The sequence below is a fragment of the Borostomias antarcticus genome (genome assembly GCF_949987555.1).
Source record: "Borostomias antarcticus genome assembly, chromosome: 30".
NCBI lineage: Eukaryota > Metazoa > Chordata > Actinopteri > Stomiiformes > Stomiidae > Borostomias > Borostomias antarcticus.
In genome coordinates this window covers 5,838,297-5,858,704 of record NC_140263.1, presented here as the reverse complement: position 1 = coordinate 5,858,704, position 20,408 = coordinate 5,838,297, and the positions used below count along the sequence as shown (strand labels likewise).

At 44.8% G+C, this 20,408-nt stretch overlaps 1 protein-coding gene across 1 annotated transcript; it reads right to left on the bottom strand.

Moving 5' to 3' along the window:
• Positions 1-6,663: 6,663 nt before the first annotated feature.
• On the bottom strand, positions 6,664-16,091 carry cabp7b (calcium binding protein 7b; the record flags this gene model as incomplete). Its single annotated transcript, XM_084460082.1, has 5 exons — positions 6,664-6,791; positions 8,236-8,383; positions 8,907-9,019; positions 9,103-9,246; positions 15,983-16,091. 5 exons carry the CDS (start codon positions 16,089-16,091, stop codon positions 6,664-6,666), a joined length of 642 nt encoding a protein of 213 aa, XP_084316208.1.
• Between the last annotated feature and the right edge of the window lie 4,317 nt (positions 16,092-20,408).

Sequence of the window (20,408 nt, the reverse complement as noted above, 5' to 3'; positions counted from 1 at the left end):
CCCTGCTGGTCATATTACATCTCTTGACTGTGAAGTCTGGAGTGCCTCGTCTGGAGTCGGATCACAATAAATGGCTTGTCTCAACGCCTTAGTGTCAACCTGTGCCTTCGAGAGACCCCACATGTTTCCTGAACACTCGTCAGAGCATCATCACAAAAATACCTACAGTAGGCTATACCACTGACTACTGTATGGCTCTATGTCTGATATTTATCATATCCATTAAGCTTACCTCCATGAATATGTATCACATGTCGGTAGATGAAGGGACTTGGGTCATAACCGTTTAGCTGCCACTGTCATTAGTATTCAGCTTGCGTTGTCCGTTGCTTAATTGCCAGATTCGCGCGGCCCTATCTCTGCTCTCGTCCCCTTTACCACATCCTTGCTCTTTAATACCTTCACCTCTACCAATGAGGAGTGTCCGTGTGGAATACCGAACTCACGCCCGGGACTGTGACACATCCACCTGTCTTTCCTTAGAAGCAACATCAGAGAACAATGGCTATCCGTCTTGGAGAGTGCATTCAGAGGACATTCATGTCTGAGAGAAGTCACAGCTTCTATTGCTTCATGGTTCTACACCGGCCTTAGTGGTGTCCAGTTATTGTGTTCAGTTATAACACCTGGCAGTGCTGTTGATCCTTCATAATGACTTTGTCTATTATAAAAACTACCATCATTTAGAATTTTGGTGCTGAGCCTCGGTTGAATGGAGATTAAAATCCAAAGCATGCCATGAATACAGAATTTCACATGGCTTGAATTTGGAGGCGGATAAATGTTTTGTTAGTCGTGCTTCAGCTGCCAGGATGTGAGCACGTTCAGGCAGGACAGATGAGGGGTGTGTGAGAGGTGCAGGACAGATGAGGGGTGTGTGAGAGGTGCAGGACAGATGAGAGGTGTGTGAGAAGTGCAGGACAGATGAGAGGTGTGTGAGAGGTGCAGGACAGATGAGAGGTGTGTGAGAGGTGCAGGACAGATGAGAGGTGTGTGAGGAGTGCATGCAGACAGATGAGAGGTGTGTGAGAGGTGCAGGACAGATGAGAGGTGTGTGAGAAGTGCATGCAGACAGATGAGAGGTGTGTGAGAGGTGCAGGACAGATGAGAGGTGTGTGAGAAGTGCATGCAGACAGATGAGAGGTGTGTGAGAAGTGCAGGACAGATGAGAGGTGTGTGAGAAGTGCATGCAGACAGATGAGAGGTGTGTGAGAAGTGCAGGACAGATGAGAGGTGTGTGAGAAGTGCATGCAGACAGATCAAACCTCATTTCATAGGTTGGTCACCAGTCTTCTGCCACATCTTTGTTATCGACAACCCAGTAGATGCACCCCATATTTGACCCATAGATGCCCGTATCAAATTATTCTTAATTGTTTCTAATGGGGATGTAGATCATTATTCAGTTGAAGCAATATAAATTATATTTGAATGTTCCTTTATCTGGACTGAGTGAAGTTTGAGCCTACTGTACATCTTAAATTAGTAAGTTTAGCTTTAATGTAGGTGTACACATAATATACAGCCATTATGGTTGCAATATACCTTCTACATCTGAATGGTTATGAAAGATACCGCTGTAAATACTGAATGAGATCATGTATACTGACTGAAATAATGTATATAATGCCATAAATAATGTATGTAACAAATACTGACTGAAATAATGAATGTAATGCCATAAATAATGAATGTAATGCCATAAGTAATGTATGCAGCACCGATTGGACTCTTGTAATTGGTATGCAGTCCAAAACGCTGGAATGAATCATTAGTGAAGCTGGTTACATCTCCCTTCCCTTAGACAGGCTTAACATTTAATAACTGAGAGCCAAGCTAGGTTTCGCCGTGCCTTGTGGGAAATATGTTCTGGGCTCACCCTCAGCTGCTCTTCTGCAGCGTTGCAAACCTGGGTCATCTTAAAACCGTCCCAATTCCAAGCAAAACTCTGGGGATAAACGTGTTGTATACAAATGTGGCGTGGAGTCTCAATTTCATCCACAAAAATATGCAAATCGTTCATGGAGCTCATCTTGTGTGCCTGGAACGCTGCCTTGATACGCTTACTCTCAAAGAGACGCACATCTATTGTTAGCTCTCTTGCACTAGAATATAATTTATTCAGACTTGCAGTCTACAAAAGACAAATCTATAGTCAGGATATGCAACGGATACAAATGAGACAGAATAAAGGCATTGATTGCTGTCGTTCAGTTTTAATGAGCTTCAGCATATCTACGGTGCCGAAAATTATAAAACTCGCTCATATTCCTCTGTGAGATCTTAACGTGATAATTTCAGTGTCATGTATTCCTCTCCTGTTCTCTAGCACTGGAAAAGAAATGTATGCACAAGGATAAACAATTCATCTTTGTCCTCATCCCATGAGAGCGGTGCCATCTGCTGAATGTGATACATTAAAGCCCGTCTCCGAGTTTCCCCGGCCGTCACGTCAACCTCTGATGGCTCCACACCTCCAGCTGGCTTCCAGAAAAACATGCCGGTGCTTTGAGGGATCATCTAAGACTGAGACACCCCCAGAGGGGAGCAGGAGAGACGGTCGGCTGAGAGGGGGACTGGGGGGGGGGGGGGGTGGTCTCTCCTTGGCTGTGAGAGAGAGAGGGGTGGGTGGGGTGCTCTCCCTGGCTTTGAGAGAGAGAGGGGGGGGGGGGGGTGCTCTGCCTGGCTGTGAGAGAGGACTGTGGGGGGTCTCTCTGGCTGACACATAGACCTGTCAGATGGAGGAAGAAGTGCCTCGCGGGTCATCAGCCTGTCAAGACACTCCACCATCTTAACTGGCGTCTGGCGTGTAAACAGCCACAGATAAGGGACACCTCTGTGGTAGGAGCTTGTGAAGAGATCTTTATATGGCACGCTGCTGAATCAACTTGATGACAATGAGGGATTTTATTTGCCATGGAACCGTGTCAAATTTCCATATGTGCATTGAAATGTTCAGACTTTTATAGTGAAGTAGCCTTGGGATTGATATTCACTCTACATTCACATCAAGTAACACTAGTTGGATGGACCAGGTGCAGATGGAGTTTCTGGTCTTCCCAGGGCCTCTCAACCTCTGTGAGGGACATGGGACATGTTGGTCCCCTAATCACCCCTCCTGCCTGCCAGCGCAGGGAACCCTGGTCTCCGAGTCAGAGATGGGGAAGAGAGACAGGATGCAGGGAGGAGCGCCATCTGGCCTTGTGGACTTCCAGCATGCGGTAGTGAGACTAATTACGAATGTGAGAACAAAATATACTCTGAAAAATCCAGGCTTGTCTGTCTACGTTATGGAAAAACAACCCTTCTTTTCTGTTTCTACATGCTTACTGGACTGTGTGAAAGAATTTCTCGTGTCGCCCCCATCTTTGCTCATCTTATCTTAGGGCCATTTGAGGGAAGGGGAATGGAGAAGTTAATTCGCAAGGTCTTTGTTTAAAGTTGTTGACGGCTTGACCAGGATAAGAGTAGCGTTAATGGGGTAGGAACGAGGCCGAGACCCTGAGAACATGACCAGGATAAGAGAAGCGTTAATGGGGTAGGAACGAGGCCGAGACCGGGGCTGAGGCCGAGCGATGGCTCCACAGGGGTCTGAGAACCATGACCAGATCCTCCTCCTGGCTCTGCTCTGCTCTGGGCTGTCTGAGTTACTGTGGAAGGATATGAGCTTCTGTAATTGTGCTCACTTTTTTGGGGAAACTTTTGACTGACAATTTTGTCATCACACTTCCCTCAAATGTCCCTCTGCGGTGTTAAGAATAAAGTTTTGTGCAATTGAAAAACAAGTCTATATCTTTTTCATGTTTATTGGACAATTTCCCTTTACAGCTGCATGCATCCAGACACCATTTACATAAGTGTTTATTTGATGCTGTTACAGATATGTGCAATTACAGCATGAATGACATCACCCCACTGGAATGTTCCACTGTCATGGTGCTGATATACAGTAATGGCACATTGTACGGCAGGACGGTCAACATAAGGTGACAATAGAATGTGCAAAAACCTTAAAGGTCCACATGTTTCCATTCACTTTGTTTATAGACATTGCACTAGTATTTACATTACAATTAATTCAGACAAAGACATTTTGTGGCAAGTTATTTTGACTAAGAATAGGTGATTTCAGGAAATACTGTATTCGATGTGTTTTTCCAGCTATACTTAAAGCTTGGAAGAGTTCCTTTGATACAAGTACAATAAGTACAATAAGTTATAAAGAAACTAGAAATTCTCAGTTTGGGGAAATTAGTAAACAGCATTAGATTAACAATGTCCATCATAAACCTAATTTCATTGCCACATAACATTCAGTATACAGTATAATTCCTTAAATGTCCATTTAGCATTGATATATTATCTATTTGCATTAATACATATTCATGGCCTTATATAATGTAAAATGGAAAAATTAGAACATCACAAATAGTTCTTAGATGGATATGAACAAGTACCATGTACCTTCTCATGTATCTAGACTATTGCAAGCCCTGTTTATTTGTACTTTATCCAATATAATTTTGTCTGTCATATAGTCTTGGTAAACTTTGATAAAAATAGCCAGAGGAAAAATATATAACTTTTCAAAGCTAAGGTTTCAAAGGTAGTTTTTATGACAAACATTTGTAAAGAAAACATTGACTCATGAAAATAAATCTGTGAGCGAAGAGTTAAACGAAGCTATTTAAAGCTTGGCTTTAAAACACATGGTAACATGTTTCTAGTTCCAGTTAAACTGGAAATAATATATTATGACCCTGCTTTACAAAAAAAATAATGTTTTACATTCTCAACAGAATCATAGATATAAGGTGTATCTTCTCTCCATAAGAAAATAGAACCATGTCAAAAGTTAAACAATAGTTGGACTTGTTGTTTTGGTAATCCATGTAAAAGCCAAACAAAACAACATTGTCATCCAAGATATGTTCGTGTCCCTCACAGCATATTGCAAAGCATGGAGCTTTTGTAATCGTCTCCATACTCATGTAGTATTGATATTTACAAAATGATTTCATGTACTAAGTACTTTTTTTTTGCTACTGTATGATAACCATTGGATTTGCATAATCATTTTGAATATAGATATATCCGACTTTAATATTTGATAACACATAAAGATACACATTTATTTTCAAAGTATTTACATGTGAGTGTGCTCAGTGTGATTGTTGGGAGAACTTGATTGAGTCAGTAATTAAATACCATTGTGATTATTGTTAGTTATTATCATTATCATAATGACTTGTGTTTTTGCGTTCCTCTGTCAGTGTCTCAAGAGTGGCGTGTGTCATTGGTGTTGTTAGCATTGTTACTGATAGCTGGCGATATAGTTGACGAATAGGCCACAAGTGCCAACCCTGTTATTCCTTGATACCGTTCCCCATCTATTATTGTACGTATGCCAAAGATAGTGCAAAAGATAAGCCACCACATTGTGGATAATTTACCACCACGTCCCTGTGACATTTTAAGGTAACATTTGACCTTAAGTGTACATGAATTACTCTGTAACAGGTATCACTGTGTGGCTTTGTCAGTATTGCTTCCATCCTCATTGTGACCATGGCTGCATCAGCCAGCTACGCCACAGAAAAGCAGCCAGCTACGCCACAGAAAAGCTACGCCACAGAAAAGCAGTGCAGGGGTGCAGGTGGCTGATATTAATACTCTGTTCAACTACGTAACTATATAACTACACAGCCATAGTTGCGTAGGAGTGGCCATGTAACTACATGGTATTGCAGGTTAGTGGTACAGTATCGGGGGGGGGGGGGGGGGGGGGGGGGGTATCTGGACAGGTGTGTGGATGTAAATATTGACCTTGTTTTGGTAACAACCACCAGTGTCCATTTTGCCACATCCACTCTCACCTGGAGACTTACACCCACTGTGTTTATCTTTAAGGTGAAGTGTTTCCACTGTGACCAGTTTGCTGTGTCTTCTGTTATTAGCTACATGCTTTGAATATCTAATACACACTGATAATTATAGAACTTTAGAGACAACATTGTTTACCATCGAAGCACAGACAATACAATTTTACGATATAAATGTTACTATCTCATAGTAAATACTTTTATATCAATATGTTATGCACTAAGCACATTGTGTTGCCTCTGGGTATGAAATGCACTATACAAATAAAGCTTTGATTGATTGATTGATTGATTGATGAGTCTATGAGCTCTGTACTGTGGTTGTTGAGTGATATTCTTCCCAGTTCGTTCCAGCCCTTTAAGCTCTAACAGCTGTTCTGTCTTTCTGCTGGTCTTCCTCATACACTGAAACGATGATATTTGATTGACTATACATTTTGTGCAGTAATCAGTGGTATTCTGTAGCTACCCTTTGTTTGGCTGGCCTCAGAACATCTGTGCCAACTGGTAAACAATAACAAAAACTAATTGTAGCCTCTTAAACCCCGGGCCAGTGCCCATCTGTTGATTTGACAGCTGTGGTATGAGGGTGTTCACTCTGCGTTGTGACTCATGGATCTCAGACCAAAATGGCAACTCAATACACCTGTTTCAACCAACCAAAACAGCTTCAATTGCCTGTAATTGGTTCTGGTTGGTCAGCACAGTTTCTCTCCTCTTCGTCGCTGGGTTGAATGTGAAGCGTTTGGGCCATTCGTGGGTAAGAATGCGGCTTTTCTCTTTACTTCATTCCTCTGCGGAGCATCTGGTTGGCTGCGATGAGCATCACGCTGATGATGAATGCGATGGCGAAGGCACAAATCAGGCTTTTCCTCACACACGTGTGCTTCACCTGCTGTGTTGGGCTGGCTGTGGAGACAGGGAGAGACAGAGAGAAACGGATCAGCAATATAGGAAAACTAGGACTTTGAAATGGTGGATATTAATATATGATATCAATGTGAAGTACTGGAAAGTACTAATTTGACTGTTTCTTAAAGGTGCAGTGTGTAGAATGTAGTGGCCTCTAGCGGAATGGACTTGGCAGAAATGGAATATAATATTCATAAGTATGTTTTAGTGTATAATCCCATACCAGGATGTTTTAGTGTATAATCCCATACCAGGATGTGTTAGTGTATAATCCCATACCAGTATGTTTTAGTGTATAATCCCATACCAGTATGTTTTAGTGTATAATCCCATACCAGTATGTTTTAGTGTATAATCCCATACCAGGATGTTTTAGTGTATAATCTCATACCAGTATGTTTTAGTGTATAATCCCATACCAGGATGTTTTAGTGTATAATCCCATACCAGTATGTTTTAGTGTATAATCCCATACCAGTATGTTTTGGTATATAATCCCATACCAGTATGTCTTAGTGTATAATCTCATACCAGTATGTTGTAGTGTATAATCCCATCCCAGTATGTTTTAGTGTATAATCCCATACCAGTATGTTTTAGTGTATAATCCCATAGCAGGATGTTTTAGTGTATAATCCCATAGCAGGATGTTTTAGTGTATAATCCCATAGCAGTATGTTTTAGTGTATAATCCCATACCAGTATGTTTTAGTGTATAATCCCATACCAGTATGTTTTAGTGTATAATCCCATACCAGGATGTTTTAGTGTATAATCCCATAGCAGTATGTTTTAGTGTATAATCCCATAGCAGTATGTTTTAGTGTATAATCCCATACCAGTATGTTTTAGTGTATAATCCCATACCAGTATGTTTTAGTATATAATCCCACACCAGTGTGTTTTAGTGTATAATCCCATACCAGGATGTTTTAGTGTATAATCCCATCCCAGTAACTTTTAGTGTATAATCCCACACCAGTGTGTTTTAGTGTATAATCCCATCCCAGTATGTTTTAGTGTATAATCCCACACCAGTATGTTTTAGTGTATAATCCCATACCAGGGTGTTTTAGTGTATAATCCCATACCAGGATGTTTTAGTGTATAATCCCATACCAGGATGTTTTAGTGTATAATCCCATACCAGGATGTTTTAGTGTATAATCCCATACCAGGATGTTTGAGTGTATAATCCCATACCAGGATGTTTTAGTGTATAATCCCATACAGAATGAGCCCTTCATATCTATCTAGGGAGGGGTTCTCATGCTGTGCCGCCATGTTTCAGTAGCGCAGACCAGACAGTCTCTAGAGAGATATCTACTGGCACCTCTCAGGCCAGCGAGCCACTGTGATGTGTTAATGGAGGGAGGGGTGAGGTTGGGGGGGGGGGCGCTTTAAAGACTGCACGCTACAATAAACAAGGTTGGGGTCATACTGTCAATGTCCACTTGGCACTCCGGGCTGGCCAGGTGGCTCTCCTCCGTCATGATGATGTTCTCGATGTCTTTCATCGTGAGGTGGTCACAGAAGGTGTCATACAGCAGACTCTTCAGCTCTTCCACAGTCAGCTTCTGCATATCACACTGACACAACACAGGGAACCAGGGATGAGCTGGAGACCGTGGGGAACTGGAATATGAGCATCTCGTCAGAATGATAAACACCCAAATAAAATATGTTCAGTGACTATTGATGATGCTATGCAAATACATGCATATACCTGCATTTTTACATCTAGTATGATTCATCGTGGAAAGTAGTGACCAATTTACTGTAAATTATGAACATGAATGAAGTGTTTTGTAAATTAAGTGAACACTGCACTAGTATCACACCTCACTCATGGTTGAAATTAATCTCTGAGTAGAATTTGCCAAGTTAATTTGGACTGTAGTACGTGATATCATAACCACCCTGAAATTACTCTTTGATAATGACTATTTAACTCACATCATGTTTTCATGGACATTTTAATTAGAATGTTTTTATGATGACAAAATATCCCTCAGGAAATCATCTCACTGCAGCGAGGAAAGAGAAAGACTTAATAAACCCCAACAAATAAACAGACGCCTTGAGAGAAATCAGAGTGATGAATTGGCATACCTTCCAAAACACCGAATCAAAATCCGCTCCGTTGAACTTATCAGGCATCCCAGCAGCTGAGAGCTTTGGTCCCAGAAGAGTGACAAATTCCTCAAAATCAACTTGCCCATCACCTGCATGAACAAGTATGTAAGTATACTGTATATAGTGTGCATGGTTGTTTGTGTGTACATACATGAAAGAGACAGGAACTCACCGTCTGTATCCAGTCTTTGGATGATAACCTCCAGCTCCACCTCGTTGGGCATGTAGCCGAGCGAGCGCATGGCCACACCCAACTCCTGCTTTGAGATGAAACCATTTCCATCTCGGTCGAAAACCTTGAATGCCTCACGGATCTCTGTCGGTAGATAGAACAGAACAACAACTTAGTTTGGAGAAGGAGAGCGAGTCATCAACAAGCTATGGAAAATATCCCATAATCCAACAGCTATTTAAGGAGTCTGTTTGAAGCTCTGCCACACGCTATCAAAGATGCCCAACCTCAGGCCTTATGCTGTTTGATCCACACGGATATGATGATGAGATGTAAACATCTGCACCGTCAACGTTTGAAGGATTAGTAAATGTGCTGCGCTAGTATTAAACCTGAAAGTTGTTTGTGTTGTCAGCATACTCCTGAAAAGGCTGAAACACTACCCAGGATTCATAAAGAGATTATTTCCCTGTGTAATTTTACACACTTTTACACCACCCATTTGGTGAATTAATGTTCTAGTTTGAACGTAAACCTGAGCCCAGTATGCAGATAGACGCTCTGGAGTATAATACTCCACCAGCGCTGTTCTAATCCACACGTTTAGGAGCTAATACTGGTGTAGCAGCGCCTCTAAGCCTTAACAAGACTCTGGGGCTTTCAGACGACACACGAGGAAGCAGAGCAGCATGTGTTTCAAGGATTACTTTCTATTCCCCTGACGGATTTGGGTTGTTCACTAGGGCAAGTGAAGTAGAACACATGAATGAATGGTGTGAATGAAGGGATGACTGGTCACCGGGCGTGTGGTTGGTGAGCTATGACAGCACTCAAATGACTCAGCTATGACAAGTAAATCCTTGCAATCATGATGGTTAGAAAAACAGTTCAATGTAACTATTGTCAGAAGTCTAGAGCAGTAGAATGGTCTAATATAAACTTAATAACATGGATAGAGAAAATGAATAAGAGCAATGTGTTCAGAGTAGGGCAAAGCAAAAGAAGATCACTTCATAAACGTTGCATGTGAATATCAAATATTGACAAACTATAATAAGCTTCAACTGAACAGAGAGATCAACAGTAGAATAATCCTGATTGAGTGGATTTCCTTGAACCAACTGTTGATTTCCCATCAGCCCCCAGCCTGTTGCTGTTTGTCTGGCGTGTTTGATCTGCTGTCAGGTTCTCACCTCTCTGAATTCCCTTCATCATCCCAGAGCAGCGATCATCCTCCTCCCTCGTCCCACCTACAACATCATCCTCCCTCCTCCAACATCCTCCTCCCTCCTCCCACCTACAACATCCTCCTCCCTCCTCCCACCTACAACATCCTCCTCCCTCCTCCAACATCCTCCTCCCACCTACAACATCATCCTCCCTCCTCCCTCCTCCAACATCCTCCTCCCTCCTCCAACATCCTCCTCCCACCTACAACATCATCCTCCCTCCTCCCACCTACAACATCCTCCTCCCTCCTCCCACCTCCAACATCCTCCTCACTCCTCCAACATCCTCCTCACTCCTCCCACCTACAACATCCTCATCCCTCCTCCCACCTACAACATCATCCTCCCTCCTCCCACCTACAACATCCTCCTCCCTCCTCCCACCTCCAACATCCTCCTCCCTCCTCCCACCTACAACATCCTCATCCCTCCTCCCACCTACAACATCCTCCTCCCTCCTCCTCCTCCCTCCTCCCACCTACAACATCCTCCTCACTCCTCCAACATCCTCCTCCCTCCTCCCTTCTCCAACATCCTCCTCCCTCCTCCCACCTACAACATCATCCTCCCTCCTCCTCCTCCCTCCTCCCACCTACATCATCCTCCTCCTTCCTCCCTCCTCCAACATCCTCCTCCCTCCTCCCACCTACAACATCATCCTCCCTCCTCCAACATCCTCCTCCCTCCTCCCTCCTCAAACATCCTCCTCCCTCCTCCCACCTACATCATCCTCCTCCTTCCTCCCTCCTCCAACATCCTCCTCCCTCCTCAAACATCCTCCTCCCTCCTCCAACATCCTCCTCCCTCCTCCCACCTACAACATCCTCCTCCCTCCTCCCACCTACAACATCCTCATCCCTCCTCCCACCTACATCATCCTCCTCCTTCCTCCCTCCTCCAACATCCTCCTCCCTCCTACAACATCATCCTCCCTCCTCCAACATCCTCCTCCCTCCTCCAACATCCTCCTCCCTCCTCAAACATCCTCCTCCCTCCTCCAACATCCTCCTCCCACCTACCACACCCTCCTCCCACCTACAACATCCTCATCCCTCCTCCCACCTACAACATCCTCATCCCTCCTCCCACCTACAACATCCTCATCCCTCCTCCCTTCTCCAACATCCTCCTCCCTCCTCCCACCTACAACATCATCCTCCCTCCTCCAACATCCTCCTCCCTCCTCCAACATCCTCCTCCCTCCTCCCACACCCTCCTCCCACCTACCACACCCTCCTCCCTCCTCCCACCTTTAACATCCTCTTCCCAGCTCCCACTTACAACATCCTGTCCCATTCTACCCAGACACCTCATGGGCTTTGACAGAGATGAGGTCACAGTGACCTGGCCATGCAACATCACTCAGCCTGCTCCCTGCCCCCTGCTCCCTGCCCAACACTCATTCAAACAAATGCTCCACTTGCCCCTTCTCAGTAAGGGTTATGGGACAATTGTCACATACCAGAGCAACTCATGTTGTCTCAGTCATGGTGATGCAGTATATTATTCCATTTGGCTGACACAAGCACCACCTCTCACACAGACACTAGTAGTGAAACATGATTAGGGCACCAATGTGGCTCTTCTGTTTCAAATAGTTTAACTTGAGCTTTTGTCCTCAAGGTCAGTCAAGAATACTTTCCTCTACGACAGATAGAGAAATCAATTGTAGCGTTTTGTTTCAGCTGCAGACGCGAGTTAAATGGATGGTTTTGTGCTTGGGGAATACTACAAAGAACCCTTTGTCGTCTGCATGTCAGTTAACTTCAAAGTAATTGCACCAGATCTTTGACTAGAGTTGAAATCTCATGTCAACCATCGCTGAAGCGCTCACAATGAATGTCTGATCTTTCCAAGACTGCCTGACAATAGGGAGAGGTGACACAGCACTTGGGAAATGTATCAAACCACATAACTGTAGAAATAATTGGTGTCTTAGACATCCACCCGATTGCACTCTTGGTGTTCTTAACTTTGATAAAGGATGGTGAAGTAGGATCCATTTCCCGGTGAGGTGTGGTGAGCTCAGCTCAGCTCTGGGAGAATGGAGCTCCAGGGGGTCTCCATAGCACCTGAACCAAAGGTCACCTGAACCAAAGGTCACCGCTAAATCACAGCCCTGCCTTGTGCCCAAGGACTTCTCATTCTGCTCTGAGGATGTCATCTTCTATGCTTGTCTGTGTCATTGTCTGGATAATATTGCCATGTTCTGACCTGAGAAATACCGTATGCCTTCGTAACTAACAAGAATTAGGAAGTCAACTTGGGTTTGCATGTTTCAAAATAATGGCAAGACTAATATTCACTTCATCTTTTTCATTTGAGTCTTTTGAGTAATTTATCATCTTGAACAATTAGCTAATACAAAAAGCATTTGTGTTATGCATGGTACCCATGTTATGTCCTTGAAGAGGTTTTGCTTTTTTCCCAATGTACCATGACAATGTAAACACAAAAGGCTGATTGATTGACCTGCGGACCCCCTCATAGTTCAAAGTAATGTGTGGCCCTTAAGATGAGAGGTGCTATTCATTATTGCTATACCCTCAATGGTGCTCATTTATTTATTTAAACCTTTAATTTAAACAACCTGTGCCTCCACAGAAACTACACTGATTATACATTCAATCTTATCTTTGAACTCAAATATTACCCACTTTGGGAATTAATCCACCTATATTTGTCATTGATGAAGGAACAGTTGAACATACAGCACAATATCACATTGTTAAATTGACTTTGCCTGAACACTGTTAAATACCACTTAGCATTTTAAAATTTGCTCAGTTAAATGATGCAGTTGATCATGCTCTCCTGTACCTAATGCACCAATTGATTTCCCAATTAGTGTGTGTTGTGCTGCGTGTTCAATATGACAGACAAATCTACAAAGAGGAGGCAGATTGGCATCATTCAGGCGTTTGTGCTTCCTGCTGACTGACATGTCATCTCAGGCTCATCGGTTCCGTCTCTCCGCTCATCTTTCTATATCCTGTGTCGATTGTTAACGTCTCTCTGTTTGTAACCGTGGATGAAGACAGCTTTGCATACAAACGGGAGGATAATATGTCTGGGGAATCCATCAACATGCTGTGATCTATAAATACCATTAGCCAGCTCTGTCAGCGAGGCGCCGAGCAACAGGGACGAGCAGGACGGACCTCAGATGTGACTGTGATGAAGCTGCATGTTCTCTGGTCCAACACCAGTCTTATCTATCACAACAGATACGTCCAACTCTGACTTCTAACAGCTGAGACATTCAGTCCAGATCACTTTAGTCAAAATTGACCCATTTATTAGCATGCAACAATATATACGGCATATGAATTTTTTACGCATATGAATTTTGGCTGTTCGGGGGGCCCCATGCCCCATGCCTTCCACGCATGTGGAAAGCGGCAATCTAGATGTTCCCCCCCTCTGGGCCGCTTGGCCCAGAGTGCCGGAAGAGGGAACGGCATCTAGCCCCCTGCCTCTATGACGATCAGAGTGGGCCGCGATCGGGAAGACGCTCGGAGGTAACTCAGCCTACTAAGACCGTCAAAGAGCGCCACAGGGGGACTGCTGTACATTATAGTCCCTGGCCTCCACGGGCCAGCGCTTCGCCAGCTGCCTCCATGGTGACCGGAGGGACCGCTGGATGGCCCTTCGGAGATGTTTCGGCCCACGATCACCACGGAGCGCCACAGAGACTAAGCTAGTGTAATTCCCCGGCTCCACTAGCCGACGCATAGTGGAATACCAGAAGAATGCAGCAATATCCCCGGAACAGAGAGGGCCTGGGAACAGCTAGGGGGCTGGATCAGGTGAAGCAGCTAGGGGGCTGGATCAGGTGAAACAGCTAGGGGGCTGGATCAGGTGAAGCAGCTAGGGGGCTGGATCAGGTGAACCAGCTGGGGGCCTGGATCAGGTGAAACAGCTAGGGGGCTGGATCAGGTGAACCAGCTGGGGGCCTGGATCAGGTGAACCAGCTAGGGGCCTGGATTAGGTGAAACAGCTAGGGGGCTGGATCAGGTGAAGCAGCTAGGGGGCTGGATCAGGTGAAGCAGCTAGGGGGCTGGATCAGGTGAAACAGCTAGGGGGCTGGATCAGGTGAACCAGCTGGGGGCCTGGATCAGGTGAACCAGCTAGGGGCCTGGATCAGGTGAAGCAGCTAGGGGGCTGGATCAGGTGAAACAGCTAGGGGGCTGGATCAGGTGAAGCAGCTAGGCGGCTGGATCAGGTGAAACAGCTAGGGGGCTGGATCAGGTGAAGCAGCTAGGGGGCTGGATCAGGTGAACCAGCTAGGGGCCTGGATCAGGTGAAGCAGCTAGGGGGCTGGATCAGGTGAAGCAGCTAGGCGGCTGGATCAGGTGAACCAGCTAGGGGGCTGGAATTTCATCATCAGCATGAATTTCATCATCTGAATGGAATTTCATCATCAATATTAGAAAGGAGTTCTAGTGTGAGTTCTGGTGAGTAGTAACACTTTGAGTTCTGGTGAGTAGTAGTAACACTGACTACATTAAATGCAGTTATTGTAAATCACTTTGGATAAAAGTGTCAGCTATATAATTGTAATGTAAAGCATGAAAATCTTTGGGATAACAGATCTGATTGGCATCTCTTTTTTGGGGATTGGGTGACTCAGGTGACTAAAGGCACCAGCTGTGCCTTTATTCATATTTTGACTGTTTATAGTTGTACTTTTTTCAAACAAACCGTCTATTATCACTCTACGCAGTGTGAAGACAGATTCAATTGTGTTTTTTGCCAACTGACCTTTCAAACAGGTGGAATTCTGGATTCTCTCACAGTTTGGTGGAGGCGCTTCTCCTCAATGATGAGATGCCGCAGTTCCACCAAAACTCAGTTTGGTTTGATTGCAATCTGGACAATATCAATTAGGCTATAGGTTTCAGAGACGTGTTGACGATACTAGGTCACTACTCCACATGCAGTTGCTTTCTTTTCTGTGTTTTAGCTCATATATGTTTTAACCTATATCTCCTCGTGCTCATGCATCGCATCCTGGCCTCATAGTCTCTTCTGCTGTCAATTATGAATGACCTTAATAAAAACACAGGCAAATTCATGAATATAGTCCTGCCTAATTGGCCCCGGTGAGTCATACCATTCGCCAGGAGCCAAGACGATTTGTACCAATGACATCAATATATTCATGAGCCTACATGCCTACAACTTGTGTATCATTTTCATGCGCACAATTTTCGTAGGAATTGCCTAGACGCACTCAATAATAGTAGGTTAATACTGATCATTTTTAACCTATCCCACAAACAGAATCAAATGATCCCATCGACATATCCAAATACAGGATAACGTTGTGTTTTTGTACATATCCCTATAATAATCTCTATTGCACCTGTTGGGTGTTAACCTAATGATGAAGAAGGTATCGTGTGAGTGGTATAGATTCAGCAGGCGTGTTTGGGGGGTTTGGGGATGTCTCTCTGGCTTAGCCTGGGAGTCGCTGTCCAAGGTCCTGAGCTGATGCTTGCGTGGATCAAACAACAGGGGGAACATTTTAGATCTGAAAAGCACATGCAAATAAAACAATAGAAGCACATGCAAATAAAACAATAGAAGCACATGCAAATAAAACAATAGAAGCACATGCAAATAAAACAATAGCCCAATGATCTCACCTTCCACCTCATCCTCGGGCAGGGTGACGGGGGGCCGGTAGGCCAGCAGGTCTGGGATAGTGCACAGTCCCTTGTACATGAACCTGGTGGTCACAGCACGCACGGGCATCTCTGCGAGGGTGAACCAGCTGGTTCCTGGTCTTCATACAGCTCTCTCCGGGGTGTGGGGATGGAACTTTCTAGACTATCCACTGTTGGGGTTGGAGTTCAAGCCAACAAGACTATTTATTGTCAAGTTTTCTGATTTGGTTTGTTGGTTTATTGAGAAAAACAGCGAGAGAATAGTGTAACGTCGACCTCTCTGTCAAATAAGGTGTATCCGCGTTTGGTTTCAATGCATATAAGCTCAACATCACGATTGCAATGAAGAATTCAACTAAATAGGACTACGAGTTTGAGGTTGTCTCCATCACATGTTGCATAACACTTGCTGAAGGAAGCCAGCTAGGCTTTAAGTCAAATATGACACCTTTCTATTTTTCACATATTCTATTCCATACACTTCATTTATGAGACTTCACGATGTGAGACTTCACTGAGGTCCAAAGCATATCCAGCAGTTTGGGCTCGGATACAGAAAACGGGGATTGAAATGAAGTCTGGGATTTAAATCAAAGTTGTCCTCTTTATTGGACTGTGCCTTTGATAGATCCGTTCGTATAGGTCCTGTTTTTGTGTCAAATAGCCTAAGAAAGAGGAGTTTTTCCTGACACTTCGGCTATCTCTGTTCTTGCATCTTCATTCATCAAAACGAGTAAAAATGATCCGGGGAAATTTCAATCGGCTGCCCAATAGATTCTCTCAGTTCTCAGAAAAATATTATTTTGTCAGGAAAACAGAGGAGAAAAATTACCTCAGAACGAATAACGGTCTCACAAAAAAGCTCAGTTGTCTTGAGGTAACGATTTGCCGGTCGCCTCCTGTCTCTTCAGATGGAGAAGAAGTCCGTTAATCGGTTGAAAGAAGAAGTCCGTTAACCGGTTGAAAGAAGAAGTCCGTTAATCGGTTGAAAGAAGAAGTCCGTTGGTCGGTTGAAGAAGAAGTCCGTTAACCGGTTGAAGAAGAAGTCCGTTGGTCGTTTAAAGAAGAAGTCCGTTGGTCGTTTGAACCAGAAGCCGTTGGTCGTTTGAAAGAAGAAGCCGTTGGTCGTTTGAAGAAGTCCGTTGGTCGGTTAAAGAAAAAGCCGTTGGTCGTTTGAAGAAGCCGTTGGTCGTTTAAAGAAGAAGCCGTTGCTCGTTTGAAAGAAGAAGCCGTTGGTCGTTTGAAAGAAGAAGCCGTTGGTCGTTTAAAGAAGAAGTCAGTTGGTCGTTTGAACCGCTCCTGTCCACGCGCCGTCTCATCTGGGCTCCTCGCGCTCAGCACGCGCTCCCAAAGCCACGCTGCGCTCGAGCTCAGAGCTCTGTCCCCGCCTCTCGCGCGCTGCACCCACCAGCTGGAACCATGTCCCTGTGCATTATTAAACAAAAGAGCCTACGAGTGGTTTAACATGCACGCATGTTAATGCAGTCTGAAGTGCATTAACATGCACTGCCTGCCTGCACTGCCTGCCTTGAATGTAGGCTATTTAGGCTATAGAGAAACTAGTCTAAAACAGTGGTTGAGTGGCTATTTTGTGGCTGGGGATTGAATTTGTAGCAACAAGTGTGCTTCTCTGCGGCACAGTAGGCCTATTAGTGGTGTTTGCATTTCAGCACCAAGGGCAGTTCTCATGTGGAGGTCTGATGTTGTGCGGAAAAACCACGACAGTGTTGCTCAAAGAAACGCACTGACATGATGTCCTATGACAGAGACCACGACCAGCCGTCTCGTTGATGTAGGCTATCACAATTTTAAGGTTGTCAGATGAAATGCGTTGCTGGAATGAAAAACAGAAAAAACAAGCGTCAAAAATGTGAGCTATGTTAAAGGACAAGTAGGCTATACAGATACAGACACAGACTGGTGAATACAGACACAGACTGGTGAATACAGACACAGACTGGTGAATACAGACACAGACTGGTGAATACAGACACAGACTGGTGGATACAGACACAGACTGGTGAATACAGACAGACTGGTGAATACAGACACAGACTGGTGAATACAGACACAGACTGGTGAATACAGACACAGACTAGTGAATACAGACACAGACTGGTGAATACAGACACAGACTGGTGAATACAGACACAGACTGGTGAATACAGACACAGACTGGTGAATATAGACACAGACTGGTGAATACAGACACAGACTGGTGAAGACACAGACTGGTGAATATAGACACAGACTGGTGAATACAGACACAGACTGGTGAATACAGACACAGACTGGTGAATACAGACACAGACTGGTGAATACAGACAGAGACTGGTGAATACAGACACAGACTGGTGAATACAGACACAGACTGGTGAATACAGACACAGACTGGTGAATACAGACAGACTGGTGAATAGCCTACAGACACAGACTGGTGAATACAGACACAGACTGGTGAATACAGACAGACTGGTGAATACAGACACAGACTGGTGAATACAGACAGAGTCGGCTGCACCAGAGGCAAAGTAGCGGATTGTAATATTAATCTTAATCGATCCATCCCTAATCTGCCAGTTTGTGTGTGGAGCCTGTGAGTGTGTGGTGGTGGTTGAGGGAAAGCCAGTGTGTGGTGGGGCTGGTTGAGGGCAAGCCAGTGTGTGGTGGGGCTGGTTGAGGGAAAGCCAGTGTGTGGTGGGGCTGGTTGAGGGAAAGCCAGTGTGTGGGGGTGCTGGTTGAGGGAAAGCCAGTGTGTGGTGGTGCTGGTTGTGGAGGCTAAACCAGTGTGTGGGGGTGCTGGTTGTGGAGGCTAACCCAGTGTGTGGTGGGGCTGGTTGTGGAGGCTAACCCAGTGTGTGGTGGGGCTGGTTGTGGAGGCTAACCCAGTGTGTGGTGGGGCTGGTTGTGGAGGCTAAGCCAGTGTGTGGTGGGGCTGGTTGAGGGAAAGCCAGTGTGTGGTGGTGCTGGTTGTGGAGGCTAACCCAGTGTGTGGTGGGGCTGGTTGAGGGAAAGCCAGTGTGTGGTGGTTCTGGTTGTGGAGGCTAACCCAGTGTGTGGTGGTGCTGGTTGTGGAGGCTAACCCAGTGTGTGGTGGGGCTGGTTGAGGAGGGAAAACCAGTGTGTGGTGGTGCTGGTTGTGGAGGCTAACCCAGTGTGTGGAGGGGCTGGTTGTGGAGGCTAACCCAGTGTGTGGTGGGGCTGGTTGTTTCAGCGCAGGCAGGCCTGACAGGTCGGCTCTCCTCCAGATGTGGGGTGATTGTCTCTCTCTGCTGCACCTGCGTCTCTCCCCAGACTCTGACAGCAGGCTTCATGTAGCTTGAATAACAGGCTTTTCTCCCCGTGCTCCACAGCCAGGCGATGGATCTGTGATGAATCCGTCCTCGAGTCCTCCTCTCCTGTCCCTGACGGTGACACGCTCACGCTTTAACTATTGACTGCACAGAGATGCACGGTTAACAAACGGCTTGAGGATTCAACACCATGGCTATTAAAGTGAAAATATGGAGATTAGTTCCATGCAATCCCTGTGTGTGCCCTAACAGAATTAAATTATGACTGTATTACATGTATTATGTAGAATATAGAACCTGAAGGTACAAGATTTTATGTAAATTCCATATACCTGAAATTCAATGTTGGTACTATCCAAAAGGACTATGTAGCGCCCCTCGACAGAAAATAAACATCCCACAGTTTGTTGCATTTTTCTATTTCCCCTGAGTGCTCAGAATGTGTCATGTATTTACAAAGGTACCCTGCTAGCTTGGTGTTTTAGTGAAAACATTTAAATATGTATTGATATTGCCCCTAGCAGCTGCTCCTAGGATAACATATGAAGGAAACTTGTCCAAACCGGTACGGTTTAAGTTTGTTTGCTTGGTGTGTGTGTGTGTGTGTGTTGGTGTGTGTGTGTGTGTGTGTGTGTGTGAGAGAGAGTGAGAGAGAGAGACAGAGAGAGAGAGAGAATAAAAGGTATAGAGACACCTTTGGTGGTCTTAGAAGGTCAGTCAGCTCCATAAAGCGTCTGACATTCCAGACTGCATTCATCCACATGGCAGCATGACTTCCTCTTTTGTTCAGCTTGATCTTTAATGGTTTCAGTCCATTGGAGAGGATCCTGGGGTGACAGTCTGTCAATATAACTTCACTTGTTTTCTCTCTACTCCTGTGCTTGTTCTGCACACAGGTTTAAGAGACCCCCCCCCCCCCCATCTGCCTTGTACTGTAACACAGACCAGATGGCAACAACCTCCTCTTCTGGTTCAAGAGCAAAGGCTACTGTGTATAAAAGCACTGTAAATTGTCACATAGAGAATGCTCAGTCCTTAAACATGTGGGGCTCTATGGGATATTTACAAATGCTAAAGGCAGGTTATTGTGTGGTAAGTCTATAACCATGAAC